At 36.5% G+C, this 16,480-nt stretch overlaps 2 protein-coding genes across 3 annotated transcripts; one reads left to right on the top strand and one right to left on the bottom strand.

The window, feature by feature from the left end:
* LOC109235220 (nicotinamide adenine dinucleotide transporter 2, mitochondrial) lies at window positions 145-6,221 on the top strand. 2 transcript variants are annotated; one of them, XM_019401244.1, is made up of 9 exons: window positions 145-471; window positions 1,297-1,392; window positions 3,136-3,242; window positions 4,043-4,091; window positions 4,259-4,371; window positions 5,032-5,126; window positions 5,324-5,412; window positions 5,504-5,598; window positions 5,683-6,221. In XM_019401244.1, exons 1-9 carry the CDS (start codon window positions 402-404, stop codon window positions 6,061-6,063), a joined length of 1,095 nt encoding a protein of 364 aa, XP_019256789.1. In that variant the 5' UTR covers window positions 145-401; the 3' UTR covers window positions 6,064-6,221. The 2 variants fall into 2 exon arrangements, with proteins under 2 accessions (XP_019256789.1, XP_019256788.1); XM_019401243.1 differs by having other exon boundaries at window positions 4,253-4,371.
* Window positions 11,781-14,992, bottom strand: LOC109235219 (LEAF RUST 10 DISEASE-RESISTANCE LOCUS RECEPTOR-LIKE PROTEIN KINASE-like 1.1). Its single transcript, XM_019401242.1, has 4 exons — window positions 14,151-14,992; window positions 14,034-14,063; window positions 13,526-13,777; window positions 11,781-13,234 (listed from the first exon to the last, which is right to left on the bottom strand). The coding sequence occupies exons 1-4, from the start codon at window positions 14,866-14,868 to the stop codon at window positions 12,267-12,269; spliced, it is 1,968 nt and encodes a 655-aa protein (XP_019256787.1). The 5' UTR covers window positions 14,869-14,992; the 3' UTR covers window positions 11,781-12,266.

Here is a 16,480-nt window from a genome sequence, read left to right as displayed (position 1 = left end):
TTCTTTTTTTTTCTTTTTCAATTAAAAAAGCCACTATTTTCCACACGTAATAAAGAATCAGTTTATTTCTCCATACCAATTCTTTTTTTTTTCTTTTTCAATTAAAAAAGCCACTATTTTCCACACGTAATAAAGAATCAGAATTCATACCCAGTAGCGAGTTAATATCTAGCCTAAAATCACAACCCCTAATCACGTCAGTGGACTGGTCCATTTCTAAGTCCACCGATCTGAAACCCCAAAAGGATAGTATTTGTATATGATGTAACACACCTGGGTTTTTGCTAAAGTTTTCTTTTTCTTTTATTTTCATTCATTTCTTGAAAAAAAACAATTACCCTTTTAATTTCATTGGTATTTGTATTCTTGGGCACAAAAATTACAGACTTTTCTGCAACAATATGGCTACTTCTGCAAACCATAGAAGTGTTAGGGATATTATTTGTGATGCTGGTGCTGGTGCTTCTGCAGGTTTATAACTTCTCTTTTATTGTTGTCCATTTTTTTATTACTGGTAAAGAAGATAAAGATTTATTTTTTGTGTTACTTTTTAATCTTTGAGCTATTTGAACGTGAGTTTGAGTTAATTGGGGGTGTAAAAATCTTTGCTTTTGTATCTTTAGGTGCTATTGCTGCTGCATTTATGTTTATTTTTTGTTTTTGTTTTTTTATTTATTAAATAATTGTTATCTATGGTTTTAGTGCTAAAGAATATAAGATTAATTCTTTTTGTTACTTTTTGATATTTGAGTTGTTTGAATGTGATTTTGAGTTACTTGGGGGTGTAAAAATCTATCCTTATATATATAAAAAATATATTTGGGTGGTTTTTTAGGTGCTATTGCTGCTTTCTGGGGTTTTACTATAAAGAAGATAAAGATAATTCCTTTGTTTAATTTTTGATCTTTGAGTTTTTGAGCTATTTGGATGTATTTTGAGTTAATTGGGGGTGTAAAAGTCTTACCTTTTATCTTTGGGTGGTTTTTAGGTGCTATTGTACTGCTAAAGAAGACAGATTTATTCTTTTTTGTTACATTTTAATCTTTCAGTTTTTGAGTTATTTGAATGTGATTTGAGTTAATTGGGGGTGTAAAATTCTTTGCTTTTGTGTCTTTGGGTTCTTTTTTATGTGTTATTGCTGCTACATTTATATGGGGTTTTACTGTTAAAAATGATAAAAGATTTATTCTTTTATTGTTACTTTTTGATCTTTGAGTTTTGAGCTATTTGAATGTGATTTTGAGTTAATTGGGGGCATAAAGATTTTTGTTTTTGTTCTTTGGGTGGTATTTTTAGGTGCTATTGCTGCTACATTTATGTGTCCATTGGATGTTATTAAAACAAGACTACAAGTTCATGGTCTGCCTCAGATATCTCAATCTGGTCGTCAAGGTTTGTGCTCATGGTCATCTCTTTTATATGAGGTGGTGGACTGTTTCTGTTTTTTTCTTTTTCGCATTGTCTGTGTTGATGAGAATTGCTATTCTGCGCCAAAGTGCTCCCGAGTGAACAAATGCAAATTGTATTATTAGGATTTACATGATTTTCTAATTGAATTATTTCATAGTTTTAGTAATTTGATCTGTAGTTGTCTCGAAGGACCTACAATCTCCGGGATCTTGTAGACTTAGCTAAAGATAGGCACTATAGAAAGAAAAAAAAATATCGAGTATATAGGAGATACCTATTAGTTGAGTATATATTTTAGACGTGATAGCACTTGTAATGTGGGTTCTATGCTTTCTAGGAGTGGTTTAGCCTTTCAGAGATTTATATGTAGAAAATATAGAGAACTTTAATAGTACTTTTTATTTGTATTTGCATGATATTGGCATACGATGAGTTTAAATGGAGTAATATGGTCAGTGAGGATTCATATAGCCAACCCTTGACTTGTTTGGGACTGAGGCATACTAGTTGTTGTTGTTGTAATAATGATCCGTATCCCTTTATTATATCCTACATATAGCAGGTAAGAACACGCTTCTTATTCACAGCCTAATGTTTATTCACAATCGTTAATGTTTATCTGATCCAATGAAGCTTAAATGATAGACCTGAGCATTCCTCATTTGCAAAGACATACCATTTCAGGTTCTGTTCTGCGTTCCTAGATAACTGGGATTTAACACAAAATGTCAAAATCTAAAGGCAACTTTTACCCTGATTATACACAGTACATCGATTCAAAGTTCTTCCAGTCCTAGTATATTGTAGATGAAAGAAGTTTGGCTGTTTGTTTAAATTCTTACCAATCTTCTCAGGCACAATAGAAGTATTAAGTATATTCTGATTGACTGCTTTATAGAGCCGCAATGTATCCTTATCTCGCACCATGTCCTTCTCCTTTATTTATCTATGTATTCTTTTAAATTCTTTAGGGTATTTGTAGCAGAAAAATAATGGAGCCATGTACAGTAGGATTATACAGTTACCTCATCCTAAACAAAGATGTCACTACAAAAACATATATTCAACTAATATGTACGGGCAGAATCTGTTGTGGGATCATAAATAGAAAAAACAATTTAAATTACTTCTCAATGTGGATTTAGGAACTTTCTTTTCTCTTGGATGCTTAATGATCTCTTTTGTTCACAAGATCCTCCTTAGTGGAGGAAGAGCTATTTGTCGTGATTTGTCTGTCTTTTTCTTCGTTCAGGTTTCACTGCTTCCTCCCATTTCCATTTTCTCTAACATAGGATGCCCAATGTTCTGCTCTCCGCTCTTTTTCTTTGCATTCTGCTTTCCACGTTTGATGTATGGACTTTCAAAATTCCGAACGTTGTGCACACTATGCTCATCGTGCCTCTATGAGAAATCGCCTTTGACAGTGAATATAATTTGGTGAGTTTTAGAGAGGTGCTTTCAACTTTCATGAAGGTTTCTAGAGCTAAGTTATGTGCAAGAGTTCTGTTGTTTTCTTAATTTAAACAAGTGTTTATTTGAAGAGCTGATAACTGGTCTTTCATCTTTTTCCTTCTTGCAATAAAGAAATTGTTGTTTGGTCTTCTTAATAGTGACAACTGATTAAGATCAATGGTTCCCTTATAAAGGAAGTAAATAATAATGAAAAATCCAAATCCATATTACTGGCACACTTATTTTTCTTTAAATTCTATGGGCAACAAGCAGGTAGTGTCATTGTCACAAGCTTACAGAATATACTAAGAGCTGAAGGTTTCAGGGGACTTTATCGAGGCCTTTCACCAACATTAGCAGCTCTTCTTCCAAACTGGGCGGTAAGCTTTATCTTGTTTAATTTCTGTTGCTGCGGATTGCAATTAGTTGGAGTTCCTTCATGAAATGAGTCATTAATATTGAATGAGATAATATTCAGATTTTCTCTTTGATCTCTTGTGGAACTGAAATTCTTTTGTTCTTATGATAATGCAATGATCAAGCCTGCCTTCCACGCATCACCAAGTACCTAATGTTATTGCTGATGAAGAGTGAAAATGATTTAGCCTTCCTTCCACACCTTCACTCACCATCATTTCACACCTATGGACCGGTGCCTCGGTAGAGCGATGCAAGACATGACCAAACCATCTCAAGCGACCTTCTCTCATTTTATCCTCAATGCATGCTACTTGCACCTTCTGGCGAATGTCGTCATTTTTAATCTTATTTAATCTTGTATGAGCGCACATTCGTCTTAGCATCCACATCTCTGCAACACTCATCTTGTGGATATGATGGATTTTAGCAGCCCAACATTTATTACCATATAACATTATCAGTCTTATAGTTGTTCTATAGAACTTACCTTTCACTTTGGAATCCTTTCACTTACCTTTCAAAATGAATAAGGTTTTTTGGGGAGTGGTGGGTGGGGTTGGGGGCGGGTGATGCTGTATTGGACTCGTGAAACAAGAAGTTGATTAACCATGTTCTTGGCAATCTTATTGGCTTTTTTCTCAACTGACTCCATGTTGGCATATATTTTCTGTACATGCTGAAATGCTGAATCCATTGACCCTTTTTTGCTGAAATGTCCACTTAAGAAACCATTTTGAGAGAAAACATTCATCTTCCGCAGGTGTACTTCACAGTTTATGGACATCTCAAGGATTCATTGCATTCGCATGGTAAACTTTTCCTCTATTGGTTATTTAGCTGTTGACTTTTATCGCTTCTTTTTTATATGTTTGTTTGAATGGCATCACATTGTCTAATCCTTTAGTGTTTCGAAGTTGCTATGAAGAAACTTAACACTTATCTTTACCTAAAGAATTATCTTGTGTGGTAGATGCAGTGGATAGCTGTGGGCAGCTTACAATTGGTGCAAACATGATTGCTGCTGCAGGAGCGGGGGCCGCAACAGCCATTACGACAAATCCATTATGGGTTGTTAAGACCCGTCTCCAAGTAGGTTCGGTGTTCTCATATAGTTAACATTGATGTATTCTTCAACTCTAACATATCCATTAATCACAAGTTCAAATTTTGCTCCATGTTTCCAAATATTACTTGTGGAGAGAATCCATAAGCGAAAAGAACGGAGTCTAGTACACTCTGTGCCCGTTAATATTCCATTTGCACTCTTAGCCCTCCGGGCTTGGTCCAGTGGTAAGAGGGTAGCTTGTGATGTGTGGTTTAGGCACACGTCACGGGTCCTGCCGCAGACAAAAGCATGATATTTAAGCGGAGAAGGGTAGAGGGGTGGGCCCATTATCCTCCGAGTTTCGAACTATGCACAACTGGCGCTGAGGGATTTCCTTTGTTATCAAAAAAATTCCATCTCCACACTTACTGTGCCTTAAAAAAAGTACGTTAAGTGCAAAGAAGTAATAGCTTTCCAATCTGATTAAGTTGGCTTCCCGGCGTATTAAAAAGACGTCATTTTGGAAATTTGGTTTTGTCAGCATGGAGCCTGTTAAGAGTTCATGTAACATGGGCGTAACATAGGCTAATACGGAAGCACAAGTTTCCAATATTCTTAGGTTTACCTTAATTAGTATTGGAATAACAACTTGCATTTGCTTCTGTATCTTGTTCCTGATATTTTTTCCCCCTCTTTTTTCTTAGACACAGGGAATAAGGGAGGGTGTAGTTCCTTATAAAGGTATATTGTCTGCTTTAATACGAATAGCACATGAAGAAGGGATCCGAGGATGGTACAGGTTAGTTATATAGTGAACATAGTCATATACAAACTTTATATATATGTGTTTCATCCTTTGTAGAGAGGCTCATGAAGCTGGAAACATCCTCATAGAAGAATAAGCATTTACCCTTATCAAAAGGAGAAAAAAAAAAGCAATCACCCTCTATACTAGTTTTTTTGGGGTTTAATAGTTCTGTTTCCTTTGGGTTGCAGTGGCCTCTTGCCGTCTTTGGCTGGGATAAGTCATGTTGCTATCCAATTTCCAGCATATGAAAAGCTGAAATCATACTTAGCAAAAAGGGGTGAGAAACTGTTTTCTGTAGTCGTTTGTGGAAGTTCGTACCTGTTTGTTCGTATCTGATTGATCACATGATGTCTTTCTCAAACTGCCAGCCAATAAGCAAACCAATGAACTGAGCCCTGGTGAAGTAGCGATCGCCTCTTCGATGGCCAAAGTAGTTGCCTCTGTAATGACTTATCCACACGAGGTAAGAGGAAAATGGACCAAGATTATTTTGGTTCCTTTCATGGACTCACTATGGCCTACCTTTTAATCCGTAGTTTTTTACCAGGTCGTGCGTTCTAAACTACAAGAACAAGGGCAAGTAAGAAACTCAGAGAAAGCATATAAAGGGGTTGTTGATTGTGTAAAAAAGATCTTCAGACAGGAACGTCTGACCGGATTCTACCGAGGTTGTGGAACCAATCTTCTACGGACGACTCCCTCTGCTGTTATTACATTTACCAGTTATGAAATGATTCACAGGTTATTTCAGCAAGCTATACTTCCAGAGGAGCATTCAAAAGCAAATCCGAGACGTGAACCCTCCCATAAGGTAGCCGAAGAACATGGAGACAATGACGAAAATCTACAGCAATCAGAAAGCACATTGAATAAGAGAACTCCTTTAATTCCATTGAGCAACTCTGATAATCTAACTGCTAGACATTGATTAGAGATGTTTTCTTTTTTCTTTTTTTTTTTTTTTTGCCGAGGAATTTGCAACAAGTGTTTGCTGTTGCATAAATTTTCCTTTTGTAACTTGTATTTTTGCTCAAGGAAGTGTTACATTTCAAGCTTATAAAGAAAGGTGCTATAGTTTTCCTTTAAGTCTGAATTCAACATCTTTGATTATATTTGTTCTAGTGCTACTTCTGTAAATTCTTGCCCTTGAAAAGTATTGTTAGAAATTAAGTAGCACATGTAGGGGTCGTATGGTAGGGTGTATAAGAATACTACTGACTTTGGTGTATTAGTTATGCTGACATTAGTTGTGATCCCCTGTTTGTTTGGTGTATTAATAACATGCATTGCATAACTTTTTTTAAAAATTATTTGTTTACAAAAATACCCTCCAAAAATATTGGAAAGAATTAGAAAAAGGCATTGAAAGGGCAATTATGTCTTTATACATGCTTATCCATGTATTAAAAGCCATGATATTGCTAATGCAATGGTTTGCTATGTATAAGAATAGTCGTGAATAGGGTGTATAACTAAGTATTAGTTATACATAAGTTGAAAAATGCTACCAAATAAGGGATTAATAATATCAAAGTTTATTATTTTTCCTAATACATCCTACCACACGACCATGTAGAATTTACTGCTCTTCTTGTCCTATGAAGACTTCTTGCAAATATTTTTTCTAACTCTTTCTCTCTCTCACACACAACCAAAAGAAAATATTTCTCTTCCTTTAGACAATCTTTCAATGAAAATTTGTTCAAAGGCCTTTGAGTTCTTTTGAGATGTAGAGAAATCATCTCTTAAAGCCTCTGTTTTTTTTTGTGAATCTCTTGTTTTATTTGTAAAACAAGAGTAGTGAATTGTGATTGGTGAAGGCTACTTAATTGAGGTCCTTTTTTATCCTTTCTAAAATATAAAATTTTTAAAAGAAAACTTAGTGAATTATAAAATTTGTATAATTTTTGTATATAACATACATAATGTATATATATACAAAAAAAATATATTTTTTCGGCTATTATTTTGAGAGCGGCTATACAGTGTCATTTTCCTAGTTAACTAGCTAAATCTTGATTATTGACTCAGTCTTGGATGCTATTTCTAATAAAGGAATTGTCTCAGCAATGAAACTTAAAACTTTTGAGGAAGATTTTATAGCAGGTCTTTTTCTTAGGGAAAAGAATCAGTCATAGTTTGAAGTCTCATCTCATCAACTTTCTTGACAGCCATTACAGTCAAAATCACTAATGGAAAAAAAGAACATGAAAAGTCCCTTCAAAAAGGCAATACCCTTGATTGGTAACTTCCACATTTTCCAAATACAATGTTGAAAGCTGGAAAAGGGCAGTGTTCACTTGTTTATATGTAGAAAAAATAGAAATATTAGCAAAAACCATTATATTCCAAGTAGAATTTTAGCTGGACGACAAATGTCATACTGCTTTCATTAAACGTCAAATTCGTGCTTGGATACTTGCTACCTCCAACCAACATAGGTATCGAGTAGCTCCATCTTACTAAGGCTTAGGCGGATTGAAAGAAATCATCTGACGTTCTTTTGTCTCGGAAGGGATTTAAACATTGGTCGTTCATGATTTTCTCTCACTTTATTGACCATTAACCGCACCGCAGAGTGCTACAGCCTACATATATCATACATAATGTTATAGTAAATACATTAGAAATGGAGTCAATCCAGCTGCAGAAGTTAGAGATTTACAAAGATGGAGTTGACTCCTGTAACGATCCGACTGGTCGTTTTGAGCAATTGCGTCCGGTTCGGCAGTTTGAGGTCACAAACAGCTTCATATTAGGTGTATCGACTTGCGTGCATGGTTGAATTCAGTTTCCGGATGATTCGGAGTCGAATTGGAAGAAGGAATCTAGTTTAGGAAGCTTAAGCGGTGAGAATTTGACCGGAATTTGACTTTGGAGTAAACGGCTTCGGAATGAGTTTTGGATGATTTCAGCAACTTCGTATGACGATTTTGGACTTAGGCGTGCGTTCGGATTCGGATTTGGAGGCCCTTAGGGTAATTTGAGGCATTTCGGCGAAAGTTTGACCCATCGTTGACTTTTGTGATATCGGGGTCGGAATGCAGTTCCGAGAGTTGGAACAGCTCCGTTATGTCATTTGGGACTTGCCTGCAAAATTTGGTGTCGTTTGGAGTTAATTTGATATGGTTCGGACGCTCGGTTGCGATTCTAGAGGTTCTTGAAGTTCAATATGATTTCAAGTGTTTTGGCGTCCGATTCGTGATTTTAGTGATTATTTTGCTGTTCCGATCGCGCGAGCGAGTTCATGTTATGTTTTCAGACTTGTGAGAGTGTTTGGTTTAGAGCCCCGAGGGTTCGAATGGGTTTTGTACGCATTTCGGAGTGTTTGAAAGAGGTTCAGCTGTGCTGGTGTTTCTGTTCTCGCATTTGCAATGACCGCATTTGCGAGATCATTCTCGCATTTGCGAAGATGGGCTGGGCAAGGGAAGTTCGCATTTGCGAACATTTGGGCCGCTTTTGCGAAGGTCCTACTTCGCATTTGCGAAGTGTCTCGTCGCAATTGCGATGGAGAGATGATTCTTCAGGCTTCGCATTTGCGAAGTATTCTTCGCTTTTGCGAGTTCGCATTTGCGAACACAGTGTCGCAAATGCGACATCTGCAGCCTACTAAAAGGTGGGCATTCCGAACCTTAGCTTCATTTTTTCATAATTTGAACCCTAGGTCCGAGAGTGGGTGATTGTGAGAGAATATTTTCATGCCAAATCATTGGGTAAGTGTCTCTAATCAATTTCTAACTATATTTTGTGATTATATCAGATATTTAACATCAAACTCATGAGAATCTAAAGGAAAATTTGGGGAAAATTGTAAAATCTTTCAAAAATGAAAATGATGATTTGAAGGACGAATTGGTATCAGAACTTGATGATTTTTGTATGGTTGAACACGTATCGGAATGGGTGTTCGGTTTTTGTAAATTTTGTCGGGTTCCGAGGTGCGGTCCGGGGGAGTTGACTTTTTACAAATTGTATAAGAATCATAGCTTTGTTGATTGAAATTGTTTTCTCTTGCATTGTTTGATGTATTTAAGTCGTTTTTGGCTGGATTGAGCCGTGCGTTGATGAATTGGTAAAGGAAAAGCTAAATTGAGTATTGAACTGGCCGAATTGAGGTAAGTATCTTGCCTAACCTTGTGTGGGACTTCCCCATAGGATTTGAGTCCTCTATGCTAATTGTAGTCCGTGCACGCGAGGTGACGGGTGCGTGCTCGATTTTATTTGTGAAAAATTTGCCTTTTAGGGTTCTTAGGTCCTTATGATCACTAACTAGGGAGTTGTTCTGATATGATTGGGTTTCCTATTTGCTAGTTTCACCACTACATGCTCTATACAATGCTGTTAGCTCTTACTTTTTATTTGCCCCTTATTTGCCTTAATTGAAGTAATTGCCCTCCTTATTGTTTTGATACTTTTTAATTGTGAGTTCCTCTATGACTTTGTGAAAATATGCTACATGTCCAAATTATTGTGGTTGACTGTGTAGTTATCACGTGCCTTACATATCTTGTTGCTTTTGTAAAGGTTGTTGTATTCCTTTGATTTCACGTGATTCTCTTGTTGCCGTGTACTCATACTCTTGGTGGTAGGAATTCTTGTAATTGAGTTGTTGCTTTGTCGTTGTTGATTTAAATTATGGACGGTGGGATCGGCTTGCGCACCGCAACAGGAGAAATAAGGGTGATATATTGAGGAGGAATAAGGGTGAATTGATATTTTCTGGTGGGATCGGGTTGCACGCCGCAACATGAGGAATACGAGTGGTATATTGAGGAGAAATAAGGGTGAATTGATATTGTCTGGTGGGATCGGGTTGCACGCCGCAACAAGAGGAATGAAGGTGATATATTGAGGAGAAATAAGGGTGAATTGACATTGTCTGGTGGGATCGGGTTGCACGCTGCAACAGGAGGAATAAGGGTGATATATTGAGGAGAAATAATGGTGAATTCATATTATATGGTGGGATCGGGTTGCGCGCCGCAACATATCATATTTATTATTATTATTATTATGATATTGATATTGTTTGGTGGGATCGGGTTGCACGCCGCAATAGGAGGAATAAGGGTGATACATTAAAGAGGAATAAGGGTGAATTTATATGATATGGTGGGATCGGGTTGTGCGCCGCAACAAATCTTGTATTTTGGTATCCCCTGTTTTACTGTATTAACTTTAATTCATTCGTGCAAGGCTTTTGATAAATTGTATTTCTGGTTTTCACGGAGTTGAGGATTGAGTTATTGACCTTGACTTATTGACTTGCCGTCATTCCTTGAGTTCTTTTCCTGAAACTATTACTCTGGTGAATTAATTTTCAAAGTAAATTTACTACGTTAAGTCATTTCCTCTTGTCCTGCTGAGTTCTTAGTAATATAGTGATTTAAAATAAAGGAATTAATATTACGCTACCTTGTATGACTCTTAAATTATAACTCGCTGTATATATATTTCAATATTACAAATTCTAAAAGTTGTTATATTTTATTTCAATTGGTTCCTCAATTAAATTTCCTTAACTCGTCTCAAGTTGTATTTTCTTAAAAAGGAATTACTATTAAGTTTTAATTTAATAAATCATATATTCAAGGAAATAACTTATTCGATGTTGTATTTTTATTTGAAAAGGTTATTTTCCTTCACTCAAATGTTTTCTAAAAATATCTTCATCTTTTCTCGCTGATTTGCCAATTGGTCTAGAAACTGTAAATATACTTCATGATATATAAATGGAACTTCTTGAACATCTTAGTTGTGTTTTCACGAACACTATGTACTGAGTAGCACGTGGATTTGTTGTGCAAGTGAGATGGAAATATGTGGGCACAAGGTGTCGTGTTTGTTAAAGGTTATGGAAATTGTGATTATGATATGAGACTTCGAGGTTTGAGATGGTCGGAATTTGTGTATTAGAATGATGCGATTGGTTGAGTTAATATCACTTTCCCTTATTTGATCACATTTTACTTGTTTGTATCCCAACTGTGTTGGTGTGTAATTACCTTGTTATTTTTGTTACTATCCGTGTTTTCTCCTTATCGTCTCTATTGTTGTAATTTGATTTCTCCCTTCCTTTTGGCATTACTTTGTTATCTTTATCCTGTTAGTTTATTATCATACGTGTTCAACTTATTAGACCCATAGGTGTCTTGATTGTTCATCGTCACTACTCCACCGAGGTTAGTCTTAATACTTACTGGGCACCGCTGTGGTGTGCTCATACTACACTTTTGTACATTTTTGTACAGATCCAGGTATTTAATCGTTAGTAGCTGTGCGGAGCATCGCTGTGGAGACTCAAGTAAACCTGCTGCTGCGTTCGCAGGTCTCGGAGTCACCTTCTGTTGTATTTATTTCCGTTGTTTCCTTTTGTTCTGGAACAGTGATATATTCAATATGTATAACTACTCCTAGAAAGGCTAAGATTTGTACTACCGGTTTTGGAAATTTTAAATTGTTCAGAGTTATCAGATGCGAAGTTAGTGAATATTATTGTTATTTCTGTTAACGTTATGCTTACCTAGTTTTAGACACTAGGTGTCATCACGACACCTTCGAAGGGATTTCGGGTCGTGACAACTCCAAAGAGAGATTGCATAAAAGGAGCAACATTACTCATTTCACCAACAGAAAGAACAGGTTTTCATATAAATCTTATATTTCTTCCAAAATCTTCAAACTTTTGCATAAATTCAAGCTTCTAGTTCTAAGAAACCAATCTATAACTCCCTCGAGTTTGCTAATACAACACAAGAAAAGGGATACCACTGCTGGTAGCAGAGAACTAAGCTAAAGGGGCATAATTGACTTGGTCTATGTTGCTCGGATCCTCCAAAAATATGTCTGGTGTGTGTCCGATCCTCCTAAATACATTTTTGGAGGATCTCCCATTGGTGCAGTGATATTTTTGGAGAATCCGAGCAACATAGGAATTGGTTGATGACTAAGGAGCCATATGCATATAACTATAACTAACACTTCAAAAACCTTCATTTACTATGCTCATGACATGTCTTAAGCATCAACCAAATAAACAGGCTGAAACAAGCTAATTCTTTTCTCTATAAATGACATTGTACTAATCTTGATGTTTATCTAACATGAAGAGGAAAAAAGAGTTTACTATTATCAACCTCCAGTACTATTTGTAGTGGAGCTACTAGCCCATGTATCAATCACAGTATCAGGTGAAGCTGGAATATTTTTCTTCAATAACACAGCATCCTCCGTTTCAGAAGGAATACGCGCTTTTACCCTTGAAAGCTCAGTACATTTACCAGTGATCTCCTTTCTGTGATAATTTTTCCATTCACCTTCTTTAATAGTCTTCAACATCTCGAGTACTTCTTCCATTTTAGGCCTCACGTCTTTCACAACTTGCAAGCACTGAAAAGCTAGTTCTGCAACAGATATAGTCATCCTCCTAACTTCAGCATCTGTCTCGAATCCAAGAGATGGATCGATCACTTCATCAAACGCACATTTTAGTATCCTGTTCATCGCGAAGTTAGCCAAGTTAATCTCGTGCATATGTCTATTCATATCCACTGCAGGCATTGATGATATGAGCTCGACGAGGACAACCCCAAAGCTATAAACATCACTCTTATCAGTAAGCTGGTAACATTCATGATATTGAGTATCAACATATCCCGGGGTCCCCTGAGGTGCAGTTGAGATATGAGTAACATCATTAGGAAAGAGTTTTGACAGCCCGAAATCTGCTACTTTGACACAAAAGTCATTGTCCAGGAGAATGTTATTAGTCTTGACATCACGGTGTATGATGTCAGAAGCATGAAGGTAAGCCAATGCACTGGCAATTTCTATAGCAATTTTGAGCCGTATAGGCCATGTAAGTAACTTATCCTTTGCTCTATGACCGTGCAGGTGATCAGCAATTGTTCCATTGGGAATGTACTCATAAACAAGGAAGAGTTCACGACTACGTCTTGATGTGCATCCATAAAGGATAACAAGATTCGGATGCCTAAGGCGAGTAAGAATTTCAATTTCATTGATGAACTGTTTCATTTGGTTGTGATTGTGCTCATAAAGGCGCTTAACTGCAACTTCTTTTCCATCTCTAAGTTTCCCTGATTTTAAACATACAGTAATAGCTGTTAGATCAAGATGCTTACTATTTACATTGCCTCCTCAGAAAGCAAAACTAAGAAAAACAGACTTTTGTGTATTGTCTATAGAATATTATTAATCTACACAGTATAGCCGCCCCTCAAAATAATAGCAAGTAAATGTATATTTTTGTATATTAACGTATACAATATACATATTTTTTGGATAATCAGTGTATATTTTTTGTATATTTGGCTAACGACTGTAATTATGTTTGCCGACTGGCCAAATGTGTTAAATATATTTCTTACCATAGTACACAGTTCCATAACCTCCATCACCAAGTTGTTTAGAAGAGTTGAATTTGTTGGTGGCTTCTTCAAGTTCTCTGTAGGAGAATACTGGGATTCCTAGGTATTGGCTACGTTCCTCGATCTCTTGATGAATCATTGAAACACCAGATGTATTTCTTGAAAGAAATGGTGAAGAATCACTTTTCCTCCTCTTGCAAAACCATATAATACACGCAATTGTGCAGAGTCCAACAAGTAAACCAATAAATGCTGAAACCGAAGCACAGAATATACCGATTAACGGACATAATCAAGTATGGACTAAAAGGGCAGCCCGGTGCACTAAGCTCTCGCTATGCGCGGGGTCCAAGAAAGGGCCGGACCACAAGGGTCTATTGTACGCAGCCTTACCCTGCATTTCTGCAAGAGGCTATTTCCACAGCTCGAACCCGTGACCTCCAGGTCACATGACAGTAGTTTTACCAGTTACAACAACAAAATAGTAGATAATGGAATAGGTAAGTACCTGCAACAATCAGTTTCACTTTTTTATTTCCTGCAAACAATGCAAATAGTAAGTTGAATCAAGGTTTATAAAACAGAACCAAAATCTTTAATGTAAACCATGACAAAAGTTCTTTACCTTTGGTATTATAACAAATAAACTTGTTAGTAGTATTATCAGTTTGACACTTGCCTCCTCTATAATAACACTGATTACATTCATCAGACACAGTCCATCCTAGAAAAACTTCATCAGTTAACATATCAAATAGGCCATTGTTTTCTGATTTTGATTCTGAATTCGATGGCACGGGCAGCCGAATAAAGGAACAGCTACTAGGAAGAGGAAATCCTGGATAGTAATCCATTGAGAGGTTATAGTATAATATGAAACTTTCACAGCTATTGTGGCTGTGATATCTTGTGGAAGTGAAAACTTCTTCATGTTTCTTCTGGCTATTATTGCATTTGAACAAAGTGAGAAAAGGGCTGACTCTATATGTTATTGAAGGAGAAATTGGTAAAGACAGATTTCTATCAAAAGATTGGCAACTCTTGTTTTCCAAAAGGTTTCCAAGAATACTGTCCTTAATTTTGATGAAAACATCCTGTTTTTCAAGTGCTTGATATTTCACTCCATTTAATTCAATTATGGGATGTGGATTTTCTTCACAATCCACTTTGCACAAACCACAATCAAGTTGTGTGGATTTGTAGAAAGGAAAGCTCAAATTTCTTAAGTTTCCACACTGGAATTCTTTAGTGCAACTTGAGGAGGATGTGTTCTGTCGTAGAGCTGAATTAAAGCACCAAAAATGAAAGAAAATGGAAATAAAAAACCAAGAAAATAAATCCATGATATACCCTTTTGGATAAAAAAGAAAAAAAACATCAACAACATTAACAAGAATAACCAAGAATGTTTTAACAAAATCTGAAGTTTGCAGAGTTTCTTTATTGTTTGTTTTTGCTTGGCCATAGGATTTTGCATTAATGTTTGTTGTCTTTTGGACACGTTAGTTGACTTAGACATGTGGAAGCAAGACTTTGAAGAAAGACAGTCTAATGGAAGATTGGCCAAAATGGAGTGTGGGACCTTGTGACTTTTACACAATGGGGAATTTTCTATTCATCTTCCTTTATTGAAACAGCCACAAATACTTGTATTAGGGTAGGCTATCCAGCTCACACTCCTTCGAGTACTGCTCTTCCCGGCCCTGTATGAACGCAAGATGCAGGGGGTGTACACATGAATTTTTATAAGCGGTGTCGAAATTTATTGAAGACGAATTGGAATATAACTTTGATTATCATACTTTTAGATTTGTTGAGTCTTAAGTTAGAAAAGATCTTGAGTTCAATTCTACTTCATCACAATTTATAACCACAAAGGCACAATTTTTGTCAAGTGATGTCATTTTTTCCTACTTATCCATTTCCGTACAGTATCAGTACATATATTTTGTAAAAAATTTCAACGAAGCGGTGTCGCATGACACCGCTTTGGTAAGTGTGCATCCGCCCCTGACAAGATGTTTTGTGCATCCAAGGGCGGAGGCAGAGTGCGGGATGCGGGTTTGGCCGAATCCAGTAGCTTTCGTTCAAACAATGTATTTGTCTTAAGAAATCCACTGAATATGTACAACTTATTAATTTAGAACCCAGACTTAAAAGGATTGCAATCCCGAACCAATAAGGTTCAAATCTTGGCTTCGTTTGTGTGTGCTTCGGGTATCTTCCTTCCATTTATTAAGGTTCAAAGACAAAAAGCTTCCTGTATTTGAAATCCACTGATGCGACTAATTCAGATTCATACCACCTAAGTGTGCAAAAACGCAAAACGTTGCTACCAAAAAGTTATTTTATCACAGGGCTCGAACGCGAAACATCTTTCCCACCACATCATTTGAGGGTGAGCTTTGAAACATGACTTATTAAAAAGGGGACATTTCAAATCATTCCTTCCACATATAAGATGGCCCCAGAAAGTAGTTAGGAAAAATGAGTGCCTTCATTTAAAAGTTGAAAAAGACACTTTATATAAATCTTTTTCACTTTTGGCTCTTCTTGGTATATAAATAATATTTTTATGGGGAAAATGGGCCAAGAATTAAATTCTTATTTGTTCTTTTCCATTCTTTTTGAGTGAAGCATGCAATATTGTTAAAATATGATGGTATAGCCAGTTTTCACACTGGTCAATGAAAAATAGCCAGCATTTATCAAGTCAATGAAAAATAACCACTATTTTGCTGCAACAGGGACCGGTCCAGTATAATATACGGGAGTTCTGGTGCATTTGTGTACGAACTCCAGCATATTATGCTGGACCGGTATACTTTGCTAACTCCTGTAAAATTTGCGGGAGACTGGAGCACCAGTGCTCCAAACTCCAGTATATTATACTGGACAATTATACTTGCTGGAACTCCCGTAAAATTTGCGGGAGTTCCAGCATATTTATGCTTG

The sequence above is a fragment of the Nicotiana attenuata genome, chromosome 12 (assembly GCF_001879085.1).
Source record: "Nicotiana attenuata strain UT chromosome 12, NIATTr2, whole genome shotgun sequence".
Lineage (NCBI taxonomy): Eukaryota > Viridiplantae > Streptophyta > Magnoliopsida > Solanales > Solanaceae > Nicotiana > Nicotiana attenuata.
Note: the sequence above shows the minus strand (reverse complement) of the source record. Positions and strands in the feature narration are given on the sequence as shown.